The sequence below is a fragment of the Martes martes genome (assembly GCF_963455335.1).
Source record: "Martes martes genome assembly, chromosome: 9".
NCBI classification, from domain to species: Eukaryota; Metazoa; Chordata; class Mammalia; order Carnivora; family Mustelidae; genus Martes; species Martes martes.
The window spans coordinates 65,002,053-65,023,768 of NC_137896.1; the positions used below are offsets into that span (position 1 = coordinate 65,002,053).

Sequence of the window (21,716 nt, forward strand, 5' to 3'; positions counted from 1 at the left end):
TCCAGATGTTATAATTACAGACCAGGATTTTAGAGCAGCTATTATAGCTATGCTCAAAGTGATAAATGAAAAGATGCTCATATTGAATGAACAAATGAGAAATCCCAGTAGAGAAATAGAAACTGTAAAAAACAAAGTTATACAGAACTAACTGGAAATTCCAAAACTAAAAATTCAAATATTTGAAAGGAGGCTGGAAGAGTGAGTCTCCAGGATTCTACCCTGGAGGGGTAGGATCACGAGGCTAAAAATTCTTCAAATATAGCCAGGGTGTTCAAGGGCACCACATAGTCAGAAAACATGGCAAGTGTCCCCTAAAGTCTGTGACCCAGTTCTGTCTAATGAAACAAAATGGAGTGTCCTGGTAAAAAGAGAGAAAAGTACGAGAAGGAGTGACCTCGTCTCCTCTACCCTTCTTTCTGCCTTGAACTGCTGTGTCAGGAGAACATGATGATACTTGGAGCTATGGCAGCCATTTTGCAACCTTGAGGAGTAGTAGTGAGAAGGGAGACACAGAAGCTAAGCCAGAGCCCTGATACTGCAGATCTGCTGATATACCATAGAACCCCCCACCACTCCCTGTGTCTCCCTCTGCCATCTAGCAAAGTACCGAATACAGGACACACTCAATGCATCTTTTCTAAATAAGAAAAGTTCCTGCAGTGAAAAATGTCAGTGTTCTGAAATATCCCATTCTCCAAGCTCACCAAGGAGCTTTTAACCAGTGACTTGTGCTTCTTCTCAAACTAGGACAATAGTATCCACCTTACCCCAAAACTCCAGTGACCCCTGGACCTGAACTCTGTTCAGCCCTCAGCCCTGGTGACCCAGAGTACACCTGTAACAGTCCATTCTGAAGCCTGGGCCTGCCTCGGCAATCCCTTTACTTGGGAGGCATGTTGGGATACAGGTAATATTCTAAAACCTTCCCCATCCAGGAAAGCATGGAAATGTATACATCTCCGAAAGGCCAGGCAACCTGAAAACACATACAGCGATCATAGTCCCAATGGGAGGGAAGGCAGCTCAAGGCTCTGCCCCGGGGGGCTGTGTCCCACAGAGGTTGGGGTCCTGCGGAGCACCTCAAGTTGCTAACAAATCCTGAGTAGCAAGACCTCCTTTTATCTCAATCCTGGCTCTAACTTCACCTTGCACATGCTTCTTGAACTGGTGGCTGATTTTTTGTTCCAGCTTTTGCTAGACTCTCTGCTGGTACCTAGTTCTTGTCTCTAAACTTGTTTTTAATTTTGGTAAAACAACAACAACAACAACAACAACACGTAACATAAAGTTTTCCATCTTAACTGTTTGGAAGCATGCAGCTCAGTGGCATTAAGTACACTCCCACTGTTGGGCGGCCATCTCTGCCGTCCATCTCCAGAACTATCTCATCCTCTGTACGCATTAAACACGAACTCTCCATCCATTCTACCCTTCTGCCTCTATGAATTTGACACCTGTAGGTATTTCTGATAAGTGGAAAGTGTTTGTCCTTTTGTGCCTGGCTTGTTCATTTACCATAAGGTCCTCAAAGGTCATCCACATTGTAACATGTATCAGAATTTCCTTTTTTTTTTTTTTTTTTTTAGAATTTCCCTTCTTTTTAACACTAAATAGTATCCCACTGCATGTGTATATCGTTTTGTTTATCCACTCATCTTTCAGTGACATTTGGGTTACTTCCACCTTTTGGCTATCGTGACTAATGCTACTCCGAATGTGGGTGTACAAATATGTTTAAATCCCTTCTTTCAGTTCGTTTGCAGACCTGGCCTTTGACTTTCCCCAAATCAGTCAAGATCCCAACCTTTGGGATGGAATTCTCTAGGCCAGTCTCTATTCCAGTGGGAGAGAAAAAGAAGCCTAGGCTGGGCTTGCAGGTGATGGGAGCCAGAGCTGAACTGGCTGGGAACTCCAGAGCACCCCTCCCGACAGAAGGCAAATAAGGGACAATGTGGCAAGAAGTAAAGAAGAGTGGGATGTCCCCTCTGCCCCTGCGGGAGGAGACACATACCACTGCACAGAGGAGAATAGCAAGACAAGGAAGCCCTCTGTTCCCCCAAAGGGCAGGCATGCTGCAGAGGAGGCCCTAGACGCTCAAGAAAGGGCAGCCCAGGCTGCAGGGGCAGAGGTTAAGAAAAGGATGGGGATGCCGGGACTGGGGCTATTCAGAAGACCTCAGTTGCAAGGGTCCCAGCGTACAGATCTGGGGTAAAGGGTGTGGGAGGGGGGAGCAGGAGGAGTCTGGAATGCTCTCATTTGACAGATGGGCCTCCGCTCAGCCAACTCCTCAAGTACAAGAGGCACAAAAGCAGAAATCTGAAGGGCTGGTTGGGGCGGGGTTGAGGGGGAGCTTGAGGGTGGATCACAGATCTCTAACTCTGGCCTTCCGAGCTACGTACGTGCTTTTGCGTTTTAGTGGGAGTGTGGGCAAAGGTGGGGTCTAGATGCCTGTGAATCCCTCTCCCAGTCTGCTGTTAAGCACCTTTCTGCTGGCTACGTGATATTTTTTGGAGCCAAAGTGTCTAGGTTCAGGTACCAAATGAGGACAGCCTGGGAAGGTGCCACCACTAAAGGGAAAATTGATTGCTCTGTGGAGCTCTGAACATTTTCAAGTATAAAGATGACTTAAATCACCCCTTCGATGCCAGGACCAAGGTAGAGACTCACGGCTCTCATTTTCGCCCAGACCAAACTTAAGGGGCTCCTCTGATGTCCTAGGAGCCAAGGGGGACTGCTGGTGGGGGCACAGCTTCAAGGCCCTCCCCCTTTGTGACTCCAGCTTGAGGAGCTTCCCTGAGTTGATGCAGATGTTCCTGAAATACCCCTCCCCCACGCCCCCCAGCCACAAGCAAACTGGGGCTCTCAGGAAGAACTCAGAGGCAAGCTGTCCCCTTAAATCCAGAAAACACAACTTCCAGACTGTTCTGGGATCCCAAGAGTCTGTGAGGTCAGCCTGGACTTGGCCACAGTGACATGGATCTGAAGCCAGATCAAGGTGCCAAGGAGCCTGTTGGCTCAGCTTTTTACTAATGCCGGAGCCAGAGCCAAAGATGGCCTGATGTCTCCGTGTCGTGGTGACGCAAAGTCCCCACCAGCACCTCTCCTGCATGCTGGGCTCCACGGCTGCTGAGAGCTGTGTACTACGCAGGCTCTCGGGCTTGGGTTACTCAGGGCTCAAGTCTCCACCCTGCTCCCTAGTACTGACCAGACTGATGGAAGAGCCCATCCACACTGAGATCCCATAGGAGACTGAAGGCTCCCGAAGAAGTTTCTGGAGGCCATGTCAACAGCTAGGAGAAAAACAAAAACAAAAACAAAATGTCATTTAGGTTAGCTGGTATAATAGCAGTATGGTATAATGGTAGTAAACCTTTACTACTCCGTATTAAATAAATCCCATTTAACCCTCACAAGCCCACGTGGTAGAAGGATCTTGCCATTACTGACATTTTACAGGTGAGGAAATCACACTCAGAGGGCTCAAGCAGCTTCCTAGGGACACATAGCCAGTAAGGAGCAAAGCCAGGATTCAATCCCAGGCCTCTGTGACTTGAAATCTCCTACTCTGTCCACCTCCCTGTGTGAGAGTTTTCGTCTTTCTGCCCCTCATGCCCTGCGGCCACAGCCATGCCCCTTCAGGGCAGTTACCAGGGTGAGGAAGAGACACAGCTCGAAAGCAGGAAGTACACTCAGCTGGACAATGACAAGCCAGCTACTGTCCATGATCCTTACATCATTTCCAGGTCACTGCCTTAACTTACAATCATCTTAGGCCATGCTCCGGGAAGGGTGGTACTGAGTACCAACCCTCAAATAACCTGGTGTCGGGGGTCAGGTCACCAATCTGACTCACTGGGATCTTTACCTGAATGCTCCTTGAGTCTGAGGGTCATCAACTGAGGATTTGGAATATGGAGAGAACATGACGTGGAGATGAAAAATGGGACAGCACCCCACCCCCAAAAGGCCATCCAGCTTGGGGACACACTGACGAGGCCAGGCCCTGCAGAACTGCAGAACTGGCTGTAGCCTGTTGAATTTGCCCTGCCACTTGGCTTCCCCTTCTCCCAGCGGCTCTCCCTCTGCAGGAGTGTGGCTTATGGGAACCCTCCCCAGGGAACCTCAGGGAAACCACATCTCAGAGTCATTGTCCCAAGGATCTGGGCCTATGATAACCAGAACTCTGCTTTCCTCTTCTTCTCATAGCTTCTTGTAACTTCTATATACCCACCATTTCCCAACAAGAATATACATTCACTGACAGCTTATGCTACCTGCTTCTGTCCACCTTCCCCAGCAAGGCTCACCTTGCTCCAGGTATACACTAGGGCTCCAGTGACCGGCTTAGGAATTTGTGAGCACTAAGGCCAAAGCCTATTCACCCAGTGGCTACCACACACTCCACTAGGAGGAGGGAGGGTGGTGGGGAGCAGGATTTAATCTCCATGGGAACACAGGATGTCCTTCTCCAAAAAAACAGTTGAATGAGTGGGATTGGAGAAATCTGCCTAGCTCACCCATCCGCTAGCTCTCAGATCAACCCCAGGCACATACATGAGCCCCCAGCAGCCCCATGACCCTACACACCTAGCTGCGTTTGCTTGGACTGGGGAAGGGAGTTGTCACTAAACCTTTATTGGGTCAACAAGACTCCTCCCTGGGAATTAACCTGGCCACGGAGCCTGGTGAATAGAAAGTGAAGCCCGTCTTGGGACCCTAAACCTTCCCCATCATGGTTCCAGCTTTTTCTGAAGGCCAGCCATATCCCTACCCCTGGATTCCAGGAACCACCCCTGCACCTTTAGGAGAATCCCACCAACAGCTTCAGGGAGCCCCTGAGGATTTCTGCCTTCTCCCAGCCATACTCCTCAGTAACAATGTGAGGTTCTGAAGTAGGCTGAGCACCATGGCCATATTCTGTGCATTTACCTGGGACACCATTTCCAAGACCTTTCTATCCATAGAGCTTATTAAGTAGCAGGAACTCAACCCGTGCCTGAGAATGAATGAATGAATGCTACTGTTTCTATAGGAAGATATGTTCCAATAGGCAACACCTCCAAAGTGAAATAGCGGAGTCTATCCTGCTAAGGCCTGTAAGACCTCAGCTGCCCTGCTCCTCCTTCCCCTTCCGGAGACAAAGCTGTTGGGCAGAGTCTTGCCCAGAAGGCTCCCAAGGCCAAGAGCACCCTTTTCACTTATCTGGCTTCAGCCTTTGGGTTAGGGGGAGCTTTTGTTTCTCCTTCCTGAAGATGGAGGAACCAGAGCCATTGCACTAACATCATCCCTTCCTGATGATGTCCAGGCCCTGGGCAGAGCTGTGGTGGGACCCATAAGAACAAGGCAGGTCACAGGAATTCCTCACTTAGTTGTCACCCGGGACTGTCAGTCCCAGTTTACAGAGTAAGAAACTGAGTCAAAGAGGGGACATTAAATAACTCATCCAGGGTCACAGGGTAGAACAGGGCAGAGCTAGAACTCACACCTAGTGTCCGTCTGGCCTTGGGGCTGGGTCCTCTGTTCTACGGCCCCCTGCTGAGGTGACCGAGTTGGGAGAAGAGCTGGGCAGGGCTCACCCGCTCCTCCTGGGCGGACTAACAGGGAAGGCACTTCACGCAGTGTCAGGGTCACACAAGGACCCTCTGTAGGCCACATCTCAGATGGGCTCTTTGTGCCTCCCAATGCCTGATTGTGCATTTGGCCATATACTGTGCAAGGAACAGAGAGAAACTGCACTGACTAGGGGCAGAGAAGAATGGCAGCACTGTTCCCTGTTCCTGTCTGCCTGTCCCATTGGGCCTGGGGGAGGGCAGCAGCCACACTCTTGGGCCCCAGGAGCTGAGGGTGTCTTTTTCCTCTGGGGCAGGGAGGGGCATGATGGGAATGATCCCAGAAAGGAGAGGAGAGAGTAGGAGGGCCTTTTCTGGAAGGCAGCCAGCCAGTCCACCCAGGCTGGGGAGTTCCTAGAACAACCCACCCTCCATGGCGGCTCTAATTTACAGCTGGGGTCCAGGCCCCAACTGGCAGGAAGAGACCAGCCGGAACTTGTGACCTGCCCATCCCCAGGCAGGGATGGCTCTGGGTAGGGGCCAAGGCCAGCATCCTCACACGTTGCATTCAGATAACAGCAGGTGGTCCTGTCCCTGGGCTATTCCTGCCAGCTTCTGTCTTTCTCTGGGTGGAGGTTTTAAGCCCTGGGCATGTTACCCCAAGGCAAAACGTTTCAGCAGCCAGAGGAGGAGAAAGGGGAAGACACAGAGTAGCTGTTCTAGACTTTTCAAGGCGCCCTACAACTCCACGGAGAGAGGCAAATGCTCAAACACCTGAGCACACACCCAGCGGTGAACGCACAAGGGCCCTCACCCTTCTAAAGGTGCTGCAGGGCCCGGACCTGGGACTTGGGAGGGGCTAGGAGCAGCCTGGACACAATGGAAGCACCTGTTGAGTAACCGGGAGTCACAGAGGGCTCTGGGGGTTGCAGGCGATACCTGGTAAGACCCAGGGTCTGGTGGTGAGTGGAGCGAGACCACGGGCTGGTTCCTGGACTCTGTGATGATGGGGGGCAACCCAGGTGCCTCCTTCGCACCTCTTGCCCCCGCTGGGACACACCCAGCAGCACCCAAGGCCAGAAGAGGGACGTACCCATCCCCCCACCCCACCCACTCCTGCCCAGGCTCTTGGGCCAGCATGCTCCCGCCACCTAGTGGCAGGTCCGTGCTCCTCACCTGGAAGAGCCACCGGAGCAGGGCCGCTGGGCAGTCGGGGGTGTGCAGGTAGAGGTTGCTCAGGAGGCCCATGCGCAGGAAGGAGAGCTGCTGGGCGGGGGGGCAGCTGCGGAGGCAGAGGAATGAGGTCAGGGTGGGTGGGAGGCCCTCCATGCAGGCGGCCTGGCAGCCTTTCCTCAACGTCTGTCTCAGGAAGCCACGGGGGGCGGAGGGTATGGGGGTCCCATATTGCATCCTCACAGGACCCCAGAATCACGGCAGCAACTGCTAGGGACACAAACGCTTCGAGCTCGGATGCCAGGAGCTGTCAGAAGGAAAAACCACCCACACCCATGCCATCACCGGAGTCATTTGACCTCCCTGAACATGGCTCAGTGTTTGAAGCACACGACGGGAAGGGACGTTTTGTCCTTTTCCCTGTGGGGGAGGGGGAAAGGAAGGTATTTACCGAGGTTGCAGAAAGGACCCCTGTGGAGGTAAGGAGTGAACCCAGGAGTCACGGCCCTTAGCCCAGGGCCCTGGGCGGCCCCCGGGCAGGCAGAATTACCAGTGGGGCCCACTTGGGGCCAGCGTCTGGGCTCTGGTTACACAGAGCATTTCTGCCCCATCTTGTGTTTTTCCGAAACAAAGGACACCTGAGAAGATGGGAAAATAACAGGGGCCCAAGACAGAGCCATTCGGGGAAGGAAAGAACAAACAAGGGTCCCATGGAGGGCTCTTCAGAAACCACGGGAGGGGCAGAGTCAAGAGGAGATGGTGGCACTGAGACTCACCTCCCACCTGTGCTCCTACCCTGCGCTTTCCCTCACCGCAGGATCCTGCTGGGCCTCTCCCTGCTCCCAGGAGCTCCCAGACTCAAAGGGCCAGTGTGGAGAGGAGCCTAGCTTTGAGTACTCTTGCCACCCCACAGACTGTCTGGGCAGACAGGATCCCACAGCCCTGTAAAAGGAGTTGAAGTATTTCATGTGGTCATAGGGCCTTTGGTGGAACGTGTTTCAGAAGTCACTTCAGAAGGGCTGGCTGGACTGCGTCACCCTTCCTGGTGACCCCCAGGGAGGCTGGGTTTGGGGCAGGCTGCTTCTCCTCTGCTCTCTTGTTCTACATGATGTCCCTAAGGCAATGAATAGGGATTCTAGGAAATGAAAAAAGGAATTTCAGGTCTGCCCTCCTTTTTTTTCATGGCCAAATCCACGCAAAGAACATTTCAGACAGCATTTAAAGTCATGACTCTAGATAGAAATTTCTTCGGTTGGCCCAGCCTCTTCTTCTCCTTTTTAAAAAGGACACATTTTAATCTGCCAGGAACAGAATGCTCCAAAACAAAGATTCTTCTCTGAGCCAAGTTGCTGTCTCCTTGAGTATGTCCAGGCAATTTACAAATTGTATATATTTTTTTCTCAAATTATTTAAGTTCAGAGGAGAAAGCGGCTTTGTTCCTAGGTCTGTGAAGCTGACCACTCTCAAACAGACCTTTATTTGTACATACAAACACGTGTGCACCCCAGGGCTGCTGGCACGCTCTGCTCTAATTCACGTGCTCTGTCACACGGATACTTTCAGGGGCCGACCCTGCAATGCATGCGCGGTTCAAGCCCTGCACCCCAAGTGCAGACAATACCCCAGCAGACAATGCCTAGAAGACCTCACAGATTGGCAGGTCTTGGCTGGAGGCCACGTGGCAAGGAGGCTGGTGTCCCAGGGACTCTAAGGAGACTCTGGCTCTGGCATTCTGCTCAGGGGGGCACCCCTCTAGTTTCTCAGTAGGAGAACTGATTGTACAAGCCCCTGTTGGCTTGGATCAACACATTTCCAACTGCTGCTCCGAGGGAGAGATACCCTTCGGTTGCAATGTCTCCTTTGGGCTATGCCAGCCTTGCAGCACAGTTTCTGCCAGAGAAAAGATCAGTCTGCCTTCAAGTTCACTGCTGCCCAGTGAGGGTTAGCTGGTAAGGCAAGGAGCAAGAGATAGGCAGGAAGGGAAGCCCAGCTGTGCCTTGAAGCGAATGGCTTTCAAGGAATTCTGAGCTTAGAGCTCCATGAGATGCAAGGAATCTCTGCAGGCTGCTGGACCCCAAGCCTAGTGTGCACACTCCAGGAGGGGAATGCTGCTTCGCCTCAGTGGAACCACGAGCCTTCTCGCCTTCGGTGCAAGGGACAAGGCTGACTGCAGCCACTGTCCTGATCTGCGGCAGGAGGGAAGCCTAGAGGAAAAGGGTTGGCAAAGTAGGAGTGTGTACTGAAAACTCAAAACCCTTGGGTTACAGAATCACTTGTTAAGTTTGCAAAAACCCACGGCATGTCCACAAGCCAAGAATGCGGACACGGGGTCCAACTGGGTGACTATGCCTTTTGCAAAGCCAATGCTAAGTCCGAAGTCATCCTGAGAATGTCAGAGGACCCCGGAGTGAGAAGGGGAGGGATGGGGCCTCCTGGGCAGCAGATGCCATGCAGGCCTGGCTGGGTGAGAAGTCCCAGCTGTCAGCCCAGAGGATCCCAGTAAGAGAGGTTCCCATCTGGGATGAGAGACAGCCACAGTCAAGAATACTGCTAACCCCCAGACCCCGTGGCAAAGACAGAGGGCTGCAGGAGCTGAAGGAAATAAGAGGGGGATGGTGGAAATTGAGAGGGGGATTAGCCCCAAAGGGGAATCGAACAAAACACAGGTCAGCTTGGGTCAGCAGGTTGGGCTCCTGGGCAGAGCTGGGACCTTCTACCTGGACCGTAAGTTCCTGATAATGCCCAAGTCAATATTCCTCTAGGCTCTCTATCTTCACATATTTTTTGGGCAGCGGTCCTGGAGGGCAAAGGATCCAAATGCCTTGGGAATCCCAAGTGATGGCAGAGGGATAAGCACCAAGTGTAGTTATTTATACAGCATCAGTTTCTGTGTCTTTGCCAAGTTCCTCAAGAGCAAGTTTAAGTAAATGCCTAAGGAGAACAGAACGGAATAATGGTCAGAGTTTTCATCCCCATTCCTCCTCTTTTTCTCTTTTTTTTTTTTTTTTTTGTTTAAAGATGAGTGAGCACCCTTCGGGTCAGAAGTCCAGGGATCCCAGCAACACCCCAGCAGGTGCTTCTGCTGGCTCTTTATTTTTGGGGGGCAGTTGGACCAGCTGGGTGCTCTGGTCCATCCACACTCTGTAACTGATGGATTTATTTCACCTGGGGCTTCAACTCTGTTGTGCCAGTGAGACAGAGAAACAGAAAGGACCCCAAAAAAAAGAGAAAAAAAAAAGCTGTTTTTTTCTTTTGCTTCTTATCCTGTTTCTGTTCTTGCTAGAACCTGCACCCCTCACCTCACTTTACACATGCCTGGTAATGTCAATAGGCTATGTCTTCCTTGTAAGGGACAAGGAATCAATGATTCTCTAGAATAACACCTAAGGAAGGACCAGGTGAGAGGGATGAGAGGAAGCCATCACATGCATATATCAGACCACTGACAAGACATCTGGACGCCAAGACCCCCTGATTCCAAGGAGTATCTCCTGGGCTCTCACCTTTGGATATCTGAGGGGACACACACATCAGACTACCTTCCTCAGTAAAAACCTCAGACCCCCAAAGAAAGATGAGGCTCCTGCTCTTTTCCTTTCCCACTTGTCTGGACGCTCTGTGTCTCTCTCTACACATCTTCACCAAATTCTGCTTTTGCCTTCTGCTAGCTCATGTTTGATTTCCATCCCGCATGAAGGCAGAGACCCTTTCATTGGCCCCTCGGGAACTCCCTACTCCCCCCCCCCCCCACCAGGTCCTCAGACCTGCCTGCCAGCAACACCAGGAAGAGGAAGAGGTCCTGGCAAAACCAAAGCTGGGAGCTGGCCTCAGGGAGACCCAGTGTACAAGCACACGGACACACACGGCTCAGTGCCACCCGCCTCCTCCTGCCAAGACGTTTCCTGGAGAAGGGCTCCCTGAGCATACACAGTGAGCACCTCACTGGAACAGTGAGGTGGACACCCCCCCAACCCTCTCCAGCGTGCTCTGTGGGGGCCCAGGGAAGACCATGAATCATTCAGCGGGCAATGTCCACCCTTCCTGGGGAGACGGCTCTGGCCTCAGAGCTGCATGTGGGCATAGGTCCCAAAGCTTTTCCACTCAGGGGAATCGGATTTCCTTTTGAACGGCTGTCAAGGGAGGAAAAAGTTCAGCCCCTGGTACCAAGTTCTGTCGTAAAGGCACGTGACTTTGGTTCCAGGGAACTGACCTGAGGTCACACATCCAGCTGGGTGATGAATGTGAGCAGACCGGCCAGGCCATCTCCGATACCGGGGCTCTGGGCTCCAGGAGATGCATTCTTGCATGGAAATCTATGTAGGTGCTGCCTGGTGAGGACGAGGCCTCCCACAGCTGCCCTGTGCCCCTTGCCAAGAGTGCCCACTTTGTACACCGGGAAGATGATACCCCTCTTCACAGATGGGTAAGGAGGCGTGGATCTCTTACAAGAGATGGTTTTTAAAACTCGCATTCACTTTTCCCCCCTAAAATTTCTAATGGTAAAAATGAGATGTGTTCATAAATTACAGAATATAATAAGGAAAATAAAAGTTACCTGTAACCTCCAAGTGTTAACTTTTTGCACAGCAAAACACTGAACCATACTGCCTCTTGAGAGATCAAGTAACTTTTTATTTTCCCTTCATTTTCATGCTTCCGGCTGAACACAACGGGGTAATTATTGAACCACAATTTTCCTCTCTTGTGTCTGGGTTTGTGGTCCTTGGCATAAACAGGAAATAAGAGTGACCCCAAGGCTAAGTGGTGACCTTCAGGAAGTGGCCCTTACCCACTGCGTAGCAGGGGCCCTCTGACCGGACCATGTGGAAGGCGGTGGGCATTCCTCCAGAAAAGCCCTGGGCTTCCAGGGCTGGCCAGACCACCTCTCCAGTACCTCATTAGCATACTTGAGGGAGGAGGGTCTGAATTCCTCACTCTGGGGAAGCTGGCCGGCCACCTGGCCCCATTTGGCAGAGCTGCTCAGTCCCCGGGTCACTGCCGCATGGGCCCTCTTGTCTGTCAAACACTTCCTGCCGGCCGTCCAGTCTGGGACAGGAAACCTGCTGTCACACAGACCGTGGCCGGCCGAGGCAGCGAGGCAGCACTGCAAGATGCCTTCCTCTCTCTTCTCCTCTCTCCTGTTCCTTCCCAGCCCCTCCTCTTTCTTCAGCGCTGCTATCCTTCTTTTCCCTTCAACCCTTCTTGCTTCTTTTTCCCCTTTTCATCGTCCCTTTATGAGAAACATTCTCAGCATGGTGACATCGGCCTTTACCAATATGCAGACGCTCAGGTCCAGTCGTGTTGCTTCCGGGGCTACGCTCCAGACAAAGCTCTGGGTATGAAGATGTTCTCTACCACAACATTTATAAAGGAGAAAGGTCGGAAGTAACATATATGCTGAGGAGAATGGCTGAAGGTGTTGAGGCCTCATGCTAGGCAATATTCTCTCAGCATTCACGTCATGACCAATGGCGACGTTAGGGCCTTGTTGAGCTCTTCATTGCACAACATATAAGACACCTTTAGAAGATGGCTGAGGAAAGCTGAACACCGACTGATATCAGTGGTCTGAAGGATTTGGATTTTTTAGGTATAATAATGGCATTTAACTTCTGTCTAAAGATAGAGCCCTATCTTTTAGAGACACATAGTGAAGTACTTATAGATTCAATTATATGTGCCTGGGATTTGCTTAAAAATAATCCTGAGGGGATAATGTTAGTGGGCGGGGGTAGAGACGGAACAGGATCGCCTTAGAGTTGATTGCCGAAGCTGAGTGATGACTGTGTGGGGAATCATTACACTATTCTATGTATACTTGAAACTTCCCGTGACAATCAGATGGCTTTAGAATTAGTGAAACAGACATAAGGAAACCTGAAGAGCTGGAAAAGACAAGACTCCTGCTTTCAAGAGACCACGGATAGCTCAGCCTCTGGGCTCCCTACTGGCTGGTGTGGGCCCGGCGGCCTCCTCCCCATCCCCTTTGGCCACCAAGGCACAGCAAGGTTCAGCCTCAGGATCACACGTGGATAGCTGCCCTGAGTCCTGCGGGCTTTCTCTCTTGTTCTTAAGTAGATGAACTCCCAACTGTAAGTGCTGGATGTGGCTGTGGTCAAGCTTTTAAAATCCCCTTAAAAAGCAACAGAACCCGTGGCTGTGTGATAACGAATGTAAATTTCCTTCCATGGAGGAGTGTGACAGGGCAGCTGTCCTAATGTTACAGTGTGCACTTGGGGCTGGGGACGAACTTTTCACTGCTAGCATCACACATGGACGGAAGAAGGGTGTTGTCTCCAATGAGCAGATGGAAATGACGATGATGTGTGCTGGAAAACTGCTGGATGGCCCAGAAAGTGGCTCCAGTGTCGGCAGAGACATCACCCCAGAGGCATGTATGGTGAGTCTGACTAGAGTCGTTCTATGCCCCCAGGGTGTGGGGGAGGAAAAGGCGCTATGAATACATAAATACACAAGCGACCTAATATTTGCTGCAATGTAGGGCTTTTTAAAGTATGTGCATCTAAATCAGTAAATTAAATATGGTAAGTCGACATGTGGGACTATTTCATCTATAATCCTGAAAACTGACATGTCCCACGTGACTTAAGCACAGCCTTGAGTTTTCTCAGTGGGGCCAGCCCTTATCCTTGGGCTCCAGAAGGGACAGGGCCTGGCCATCCCATGCTGACATTTACCTGAGGAACCGTTCTTCAAGGTGGCTCCGTGGCTTGAGCTGTGAATGGTCCAGGATGCAGGGCAGGGGCTGATGCCTGGGTAGAAACACCGTCTCCCCGGGGTGCACCAGCGGGATGACCTGCAGTGACACGGAGAACTTCTCCACCAGCATCCTGGCAAAGCAAGGAGCCGGAGAGGCAAGTCAGCAGCTGCACCTGGTCTGCAGCCCAGAAGGAGGCCAGGGAAAGCCAGATGGTGCCCCCTGCCTTAGCGACCGTCGCCTGATGGGGAGAAGACTGGGGAGGACAGCGCCACCTGCTGGTAAAGGAGGAGCCTGCAAGATGCTGACTCAGGAGCTCTTCCCCATCCCACTCTCGGTCCTGCATCCCAGCCCCTTCTTCTGGGCTTTTAGCCCAGGAGCCAGAAGTCCTGCTCCCAGACCCAGTGCCGCCCATTCCCTTTGTTCAGCTCAAACTTTCACTGGGCACCCACGATCTGTGGGTGCCAGGTGCTGAAGGATGAGTCAGACGTGGGCAGCCATCGCATGCCTAGGGGAAGGGTAAACAAATCACCACAATAGCCTTCAGCAAGTGGGCTGACCACAAAACTGCCTACACAGGTGCAGCCAGGGGTGGAGGAGAGAAGCTTCGGGTGTGGCCCGGGTCAGGGAGGGCATCCGCACAAGGAAGGAGCCTGGATGCTTCTTCTGGGGCTCCAGTCTGTGAGCTCTTGTGATCACGAGGACTCCCCAGGGATCTCCAGATGCCAGGCCTTGCCCTGCCTTGTGTGTCTGATCAGCAGATCAGAGCTGGGTCCCACGGACAGGGAAGGAACAGAGAGAAGAAGAGATACATTCCAACTCTATTGGGAGGGGTAAAAATTGTCGGGAGGGAGTGGGGGAAAGAGAGGCATTTAAGACAGTTCCTACGAACACAGCAAATCTCTGCTTCATGAAGGACTGGCCACAGTGCCCCGGTGGGTGAAAACAGCAAGTTTCAGAACAGGAAGTGTGTACGTGTGTGTGCGTATATGTGGTGTAGGTATACACACAGACATAGGCACATACACATTCTTAGACACGGGCAACACCCCCCACATAACTGACATGCCCAGCTATGAGCTGGAGTCATCCCTAGGGAATAGGATTTGGGGGGAGCAGGGAGGAGACTTTTCCTGCTTACTTCATACAACTGTGTTCCGCTTGATTCAACAGAAACAGAACACACCTTTGACAACAATAAAAACAGCCAAATGAAACAAGCCACAAGTATGGCATCCCCTCTTGTCCCCAGCCTGGGCCCTGGAATGGTGGACTTGGATGGGGAACCATGCTCAGGGCTTTTGTCGGGGTCTGGGACACAAGCAACGGGCTCTGCAGGCTGAGCTGTGTAGCTAGTGGCCCACCACTGGCTGGATGACATTTGCCTCCCTCTCCAACCCCCGACCTGAGGAAAGAGGCCAATGTTCATCACTGGCTCCCATCACCAGCTTATTTGGAGGGTGAAATGGCACAGGGTGTGGAAACGCCATGAAAACACAGGGGACTTCTGCTCCTGCAGGCTTTTGCAAGCAACCTGTGTGAACCACCACACAAACAGGAGAACAGTTTTCTGTTTTGTTCCTCTCTTTGCCATTTCAGCTTTTGGGGCTCTATGGCTTCTGTTGCTCTTATACTAAGGAAGAATTGCAAATCATTAAAAGTCTACAGGAATTGGGCTCATCTGTAAAAGGGTCTTAGTCTGGTCCCCAAACCATCACACAAAGGGACTTTTGTGACACTAAATAAAATGTATATGCATTATTAAGAGTTCTGAGATAACTCTTCCATGTCTAATTGGGGATTTCCTGTGCAGCCCCGAAGTGAGGATAAAGGATGATGTGAGGGCTGAAATATTCCCCCCTCCCCTGCCCCAGTGCACATATAAAGTCTTTTAACTTTAAGAAATAGAGAACGTAGGATGGCATCCACTCAAGATGCAAGCCAATCCTTAGAGCATGAAGGGATGCCGGGCTCTGGGTGCTTGGGGGTCTCTTCTACGGTGGGCATCCACAGCGGGCGTGTGACTCCTGGTCATGAACAACTGCTCTGGCAGATGGTGGCTGGCCCCCAGCTGCAGCCTCACCCTTTCCAGACCCACATCCCTCCTTGGCCCCATTCAGGGATGGAAGAAGCTGCTGGCTTTGTGTATCAGTGAGTAATTTTCTTTGAAGCAGAGAGTTGAACTGTCCCATCAACATCATCCCACATCAAAACCACCACCTCAAAGTGGCTATTGTCAAAAAGGCTTTCTCAAAGTACTACTTGAAAATGTCACGTGCCCAGAAAATCATTGGTGATTTCAAAGCATCAAACACCTGGCTTAGGCCAGTTCCCCAGATAACTCCCGGGTTCTGTGGGGGAATTTCTAAACATCTAAGCCGTGACTTCCAGAATCCTGGTTGTACTCAGTAGAAAGGTCAAGAGCTAAAATAGTTATTCTTGCTCCCAAGATTTTATTTTTTATCTTTCAAAAGAGTTTTTATCTATTCATGAGAGAGGGACAGAGAAAGAGAGAGCACAAGCAGGGGGAGCGGCAGAGGGAGAGGGAGAAGCAGGCTCCCACTGAGCTGGGAGCCCAATGTGGGGCTTGATCCCAGGACCCCAGGATCATGACCTAAGCTGAAGGCAGCCACTTAACCATCTGAGCCACCCAGGGGACCTGCTACTGAGATTTTAAAGAGGGTTTAAAAGATTTCATTCCAAGGCTATGTACCCATTGAGTAGGAAACCTGGAAACAAATCCATGAGTCCCGACTTTGAGGAACTGCTTTTACCACTTATGATACCACCAAGGCTCTCTTGTCCAAAGAGGCCTTTAGCCCAACCCAGTGGTTCCATTTAGTCTCCACATCCGTTCTTCCGGGTTCGCCATGCCCCTTGCATGGCACCCCTTCTCTGCACCTCTAGGCAGCATGTGAGTAGCTCTCCACCTCTGTGGGATGGCTGTTCCAATCTGAACACCCACAGAGGTTCACAGTGGAAAGTATCAGTGAGGATGCCGGGGTCCTCCTAACCAAGGCTGAGGGTCACCAAACTACAGTCTGCGGCCAAGTCCTGCCCATTGCTGTGAACAAGGTTTTATTGCAACATAAGCATATTTATTCACTTGTATATTGTCTATGGGAGCTTCCCTACAACTCCGACCTTCCAGTTGCTCAGGCCCCAATCCTGGGGGTCTCTTTGATTCCCCTTTCTCCCATACCTTCCATCCAGTTCATCAACAAATCCTGTCAGTTCTACCCTAAAAATATATCCAGATTGTGCCTACTCCTCACCACCCACTCTCACTCCCAGCTTCTTACTTCTCAGGATGACTACCATGGCTCATTTGCCCCTGTCTCCTTCCTTCTGCCTGCCCCAGGCTCCCCAGTTTATCCTCAACATGGCAGCAGAGGATCCTGTGGAGCAGTGGCGGTCAGCTCACACGGAGGAAGAGCTCCTGCATCGAGCCCACTCTTGGCTTCCCTGACCTTCTCTCCCCAGTCCTCCCTTCCACAGCTGCCACTATGCTCCCCCACAGGGTCCCAGAGCTGCCTCTCATCTCCTTTACAGTGCCCTGCTAGAAGCCAGCCACCTGCTCATCAAGGTCTTCCCTGACCCTCATGCAAAGTCTCATAGGCCTTCCATACTCCTCCTGTCCCCCCTCCACTTTATCCTTTCTCCTGAACACTCATCGCCTCTCTTCATGCAGGAGGATAGAGCTTTCTGTCTGGTTTTGTTTTTGCCATATCCCCAGAGTCTGTAACAGAGCCTGGTACAAAGTTGGACTCAGTAGATGTCTGCTGGCTGGCCAGGTGAATAGACGGGTGGCTAACAGGGTACCCTGATGATGGATTCAGCTGTGGTCCCTCAGCATCTCTGAGCTACTACAGGGCAGATGAGACCGCCTGCCTCCAGCCAGTGGCCCAGTTAGATCATGGTTGGCATATACCTCCCCACCCACCCAATGACAGCACTGATAAAAGCCATCATCTTCTTTTCCCCAGATGGGGAAAAATGAAAAATGTCACATAGTCATATTCTCCCCTTTAAGGGCAGATTGATCTTAGACTGTGGTTTTGTAGATTTATTCCCCCAAGAGACCCGGTTCTATAAATTTGTGTGGAAAATTGGGGCCGAGTAGGCCGTGTTTTCCTATCTCTGCACCCTCAAAGGCCCACACTGGACCCTGACACACAGTAGGTGATCCAATATTTCTGTAATCGAAGAATGAATGTAGGGCTTTTCTTGAGTGGTCAGTTTAAGAAAAGGAGGCAGCTTGAGAACTTACAAATACATACAAATTACTGGCTGAAACTCTGTCTGAAAATGACAGTCTGTCAACACTTCAATCCTTTGCCTTGAGAAGCAGGTGCAGGGACTCCCCTCCGCCCCTGAAAATGGCCAGGCCCTAGCCCCTCCCGTGCCCATCCCCCACCTGTGCTCAGGTGTGAGAGGCACTTCATCTTCATCCAGATCCAGGGAGCTGAGTTGGGGACGGTCATGCAGAAGCAGCTGCTCTCGCTCCTGCTCTAGGGCCTGGTCCCTGCAGGGAGCGGAGAGCCAACAACAGAGGTCAGTGCTGTCCCCAGTCAAGTGACCTGGACACTGAGCTGCAGACCCCATGAACATGGCAAGGCCTAGGAATAGGGATTTTCACACACAACTTCAAACCTCCCTTTGTGTACCTTGTTTAGTACTTGCCCACTTTTTAACACATCAAGGTCTGTGCCTAGCCCCTTCTCCTCCTCCCAGGGTCTGGCCACACTGACCTGGGGAGGCCCCCAGGCTCATGGCTCCTGGAGCCCCTCACACATGGCCTGCCTTTCCGGCCGTACCCTTTGGTCTCCAGCCTCAGAGGCCAGTCCCCACCGCAGCCCTGCATGCTAACCATTATCTTGCTGGAATCCTGACTCCCTCAGCTCCCTCTTGCCCTAACCACATCAAACCCCTGAGCAGGCAGAGTCCAACCTTCTGCCTTCTGGATTCTTGGCCCCTCAACAGCCTCGGAGCCTCCCCAGCCCTTGCCCTGCCCCTCCAGGGGCCTGCCTTGGCGTTGCCCAAAAGTCCTCAGTTCTCAAAGACTTCACCTCCAGCCCAGGTCACTGTCTGCAGTTGGAATCTTCCTAGCCAGTGACAACTGAATGATTTCAGCTGAATGTGCCTGGGCATCTCAGAAGCCACACGTATAGGTCTGAATTCTCTTCCACACAGGCTCCAGAGTCCCAGCCACCCAGGTCAGCAGACTCATCAAAGCCCCACTGCCCTCGTCCCAGGGCCCTACCCCATCACCATTCACCATACTTCCTCTCTCCTCCCTCCATCCATTCTCCATAATGTGGCCTAAGCAATCTCTGCAACACAGTGGGAAACACAACACTACCCACTTAAAATTCTCCCAACTCGACCCTGTGTTCATGAGGCCTCTCGTGACCCAGCCCCGGTTCACAACTTGGCTGTACTGCCTGCTCTGTCAGCCCCCAATCCCCAGCCCCCAGCACTGGGAATTCCAGCTGTGGTCAGCCACCAGAACACCTGTCCTACACACCTTCACATGTGTCGTCACCCATGCTTTCCCCCTACCCCGCAAATCTTCTGATTCTCCCAGGTTCAAAGATAAGGATACCTGTGGGGAGCCCTTTCTGACCCCCAGGTTAAACTAGGTGCCAGTATTCCAGGCCCCTCCACAGCAACCTCACAGCATGGGAAATACTAGAAACATTAGGATAAATGTCCAGGTGAGTGGGGCCGCACCGTCTCCTCCAAATACCCAGTGCCTGGTGTGGGACCCAGCAGAACAAGAATCTCCCAGTGCCGGGTGCCCTGATGAGTTTACCTGCCCGCATCACCGGCGTGGCGATACTCAGGCTGTACTCCTTGGTCAAAGCCACATGACTTTTCCCCTTCCCTCTCACAGAACACTTGAACAGGAGCCGAGAGGCCCCACGTGGGCATGAATTGGACAGAAGAAAGGAAGGGACTCCCCCTGTCTCCTCTCCATACCAACCCAAGGTTCATGACCCCCTGGTCTGGGGTTCTCTGCCTTTGGGATGACCCCCTTCAACCTGACTACCATTCCATGTGCTTACTATTGATCAGAGAACACAGGGTGCTCTGCGCTCCCGGAGACACGCTGTGCAGGAGGGTGGTAGGTTGCTCGATCCTGAGGGGAAGGTGCTAGGAGTCTTAGAGGACAATCCCCTGAAATCAATGCCCACCCCACAGAATGCAGACCCCACGAAGGACCTCCTTCCACACTCACCGCTTCTCCTGCAGTAAGTAGTCTAAGCTATTGACGTAGCTCTCTGAGGCCCCAGAGGTTAACTGGAGCAGCGGAACGTGAGAATGGCGGACAGAAAGACAAGGGGGGAGAAGAATAAAATCAATCTCAGTTAATCTCAATTAAGCCCTTTATTTATCTTGTTTATGTGTCTGAGTAAGCAATACCTTTGCTTGATTAAAAATTCGAGAAGCATAAAGGCATGCGGTAAGATGTCTCCTGTAACCAGCATCCCCAGCCACCCAGGTCCCTTCTCACAGGTGACCACACATGTTCACTCCTCTGTGTGCTTTTGGAGACATTTTATCCACAGACAAGCAAACAGTAATACAACACAGATTTCCTCCTACCCATAAAGCATATGGTAGCAAACTATGAACCCTATTCCTTGCTCTGCTCAATTAATAGAATGTCTTCAGGGTCATTCCATATCAATACTAAAGAAGTAAGTTAAAAAAAAAACTTTCGGGGTACTCTAATGTAGGACTAAGACATAATGTATTAATTCTCTAGCAATGGGCATTTGGATTATCGCCAATCTTGGACTATTTGAAATATTTAAGACCAGGGACACCTGGGTGGCTCAGTAGGTTAAATGTCTGCCTTTGGCTCAGGTCATGATCCCAGGGTCCAGGGATTCAGTTGGGCTCCTTGCTCAGTGGGGAGCCTGCTTCTCCCTCCACCTGCTGCTCCCCCTGCTTGTGCTTTCTCTCTCTCTGACAAATAAATAAGGTTTTTAAAAAAAAAGTCTTCCCACAAGAAGGAAAAACCTCTATTTAAAAAGAAAAAAAATAAGCAAAACAAATAATTAAGTCCTATTCTTAAAATAAATTTCCTGGATCCGTGGGCCCCTAATTGTTCCCAGTCTACCTAGCAAGAGCTGTTTATTCCCACCCAAGTTAAAGTTCATCATTAAAGTTTCCATTTAGATATTCCAATCCACTGTACCAGAGTCAGCCTGAGTCTTTGTGCCTGGTCTAGCTTAAACCGGGGCACCAAGGTCCCCCTTTCCCCAGGGGGATATCCTCAACCTTAGGCACAAAAGCCTTGATGCCATATAAAAGTGGCATCAAATTTGGCACCACCCCAAGCCAACTGTTAGCAGAGGTTAGCAGCAGAAATACGGGGAGAGATGCACCCCAGCCACAAGGGTCCAAGGGCTGGGGAGAGGTTGAGAGGGTATGCAGTTGATGAGGGATAGTTAGAGGGAGCTGGCCAATGAAAGGCAGCTGGGGTATGGCCAAGGAAGAATGGCCAAAAAGGGAGTGGCGGGGGTGACTGAGGAGGAGTGGCAAGGAGAGGAGACCAAGGGGAGTCCACCAGCTTACCAAGGTGTGGGTGTCCATCACTTCAGCCTTTTGGCTCGGGCCTGCCATGTTCCAGAACGGCTCCTCCAGTGAGGCCAGATTCCCCTGGGGGTCTGAATGCTGGGGCTCCTGCTCTAACTTGTCGGGCAGCTGGTGGGCCAATGTCCTCAGGCCATGAGGCCCCACTGCATCAACCCACCTCGGGCCTGGGGTTCCCCTGCCTGCTGGCAGTACCCTCAGGTTCAGGAACTCTACAGGTGGCGGGCTCCAGTCAATGGGGAACATGTCCCTGGCTGCATGCACCTTGGGCTTCTTTGACAACTTAGGCATTAGAGCTGAGGTAGGACTGCTGCAGCGCCGGGTGGCATGGAGGAGCCCCTGGTGCAGGGGATGGTCGAAGCAGCTGCCCTTCAGGCTGGGCAACAGGATGGGCATCCCTTCAGCTTCCTGGCCCCCTATGAATAAGATGGAGTACTGTGGTATCCCCACTTACCCACCACCATCCTGGCCGCTGTGCCATGCTGGGTGAGGAGAGGAGGCAACTCAGGATTGATGTGGGCAGAATGCGAGCGGAATCCCTCGACCGTGGGTTGTCCACTCCCTCATGGCCACAAGCTTCAGAATGGCTCTACCTGTATATGTGAGAGACACCTACCTTCGTCCTGAGGAAGAGCTGGCGGAGTCTCCTCAGGCCTGGCCATCAGCAA

The 21,716-nt window shown here is 51.7% G+C and overlaps 1 protein-coding gene across 1 annotated transcript in view; it reads right to left on the minus strand.

Annotated features, from left to right (window-relative positions):
- The window catches only part of LOC308349095 (protein FAM178B-like), a gene marked incomplete at both ends in the record, with an annotated part of 63,023 nt that extends 41,579 nt beyond the window's left edge, over window positions 1-21,444 (minus strand). The window contains 6 exons of the mRNA XM_080813628.1: window positions 3,209-3,293; window positions 6,729-6,834; window positions 13,424-13,576; window positions 19,685-19,746; window positions 21,031-21,159; window positions 21,244-21,444. Of these exons, the coding sequence (XP_080669754.1) occupies window positions 3,209-3,293; window positions 6,729-6,834; window positions 13,424-13,576; window positions 19,685-19,746; window positions 21,031-21,159; window positions 21,244-21,444 (736 nt within the window). The remainder of the gene's footprint in view (window positions 1-3,208; window positions 3,294-6,728; window positions 6,835-13,423; window positions 13,577-19,684; window positions 19,747-21,030; window positions 21,160-21,243) is intronic.
- Between the last annotated feature and the right edge of the window lie 272 nt (window positions 21,445-21,716).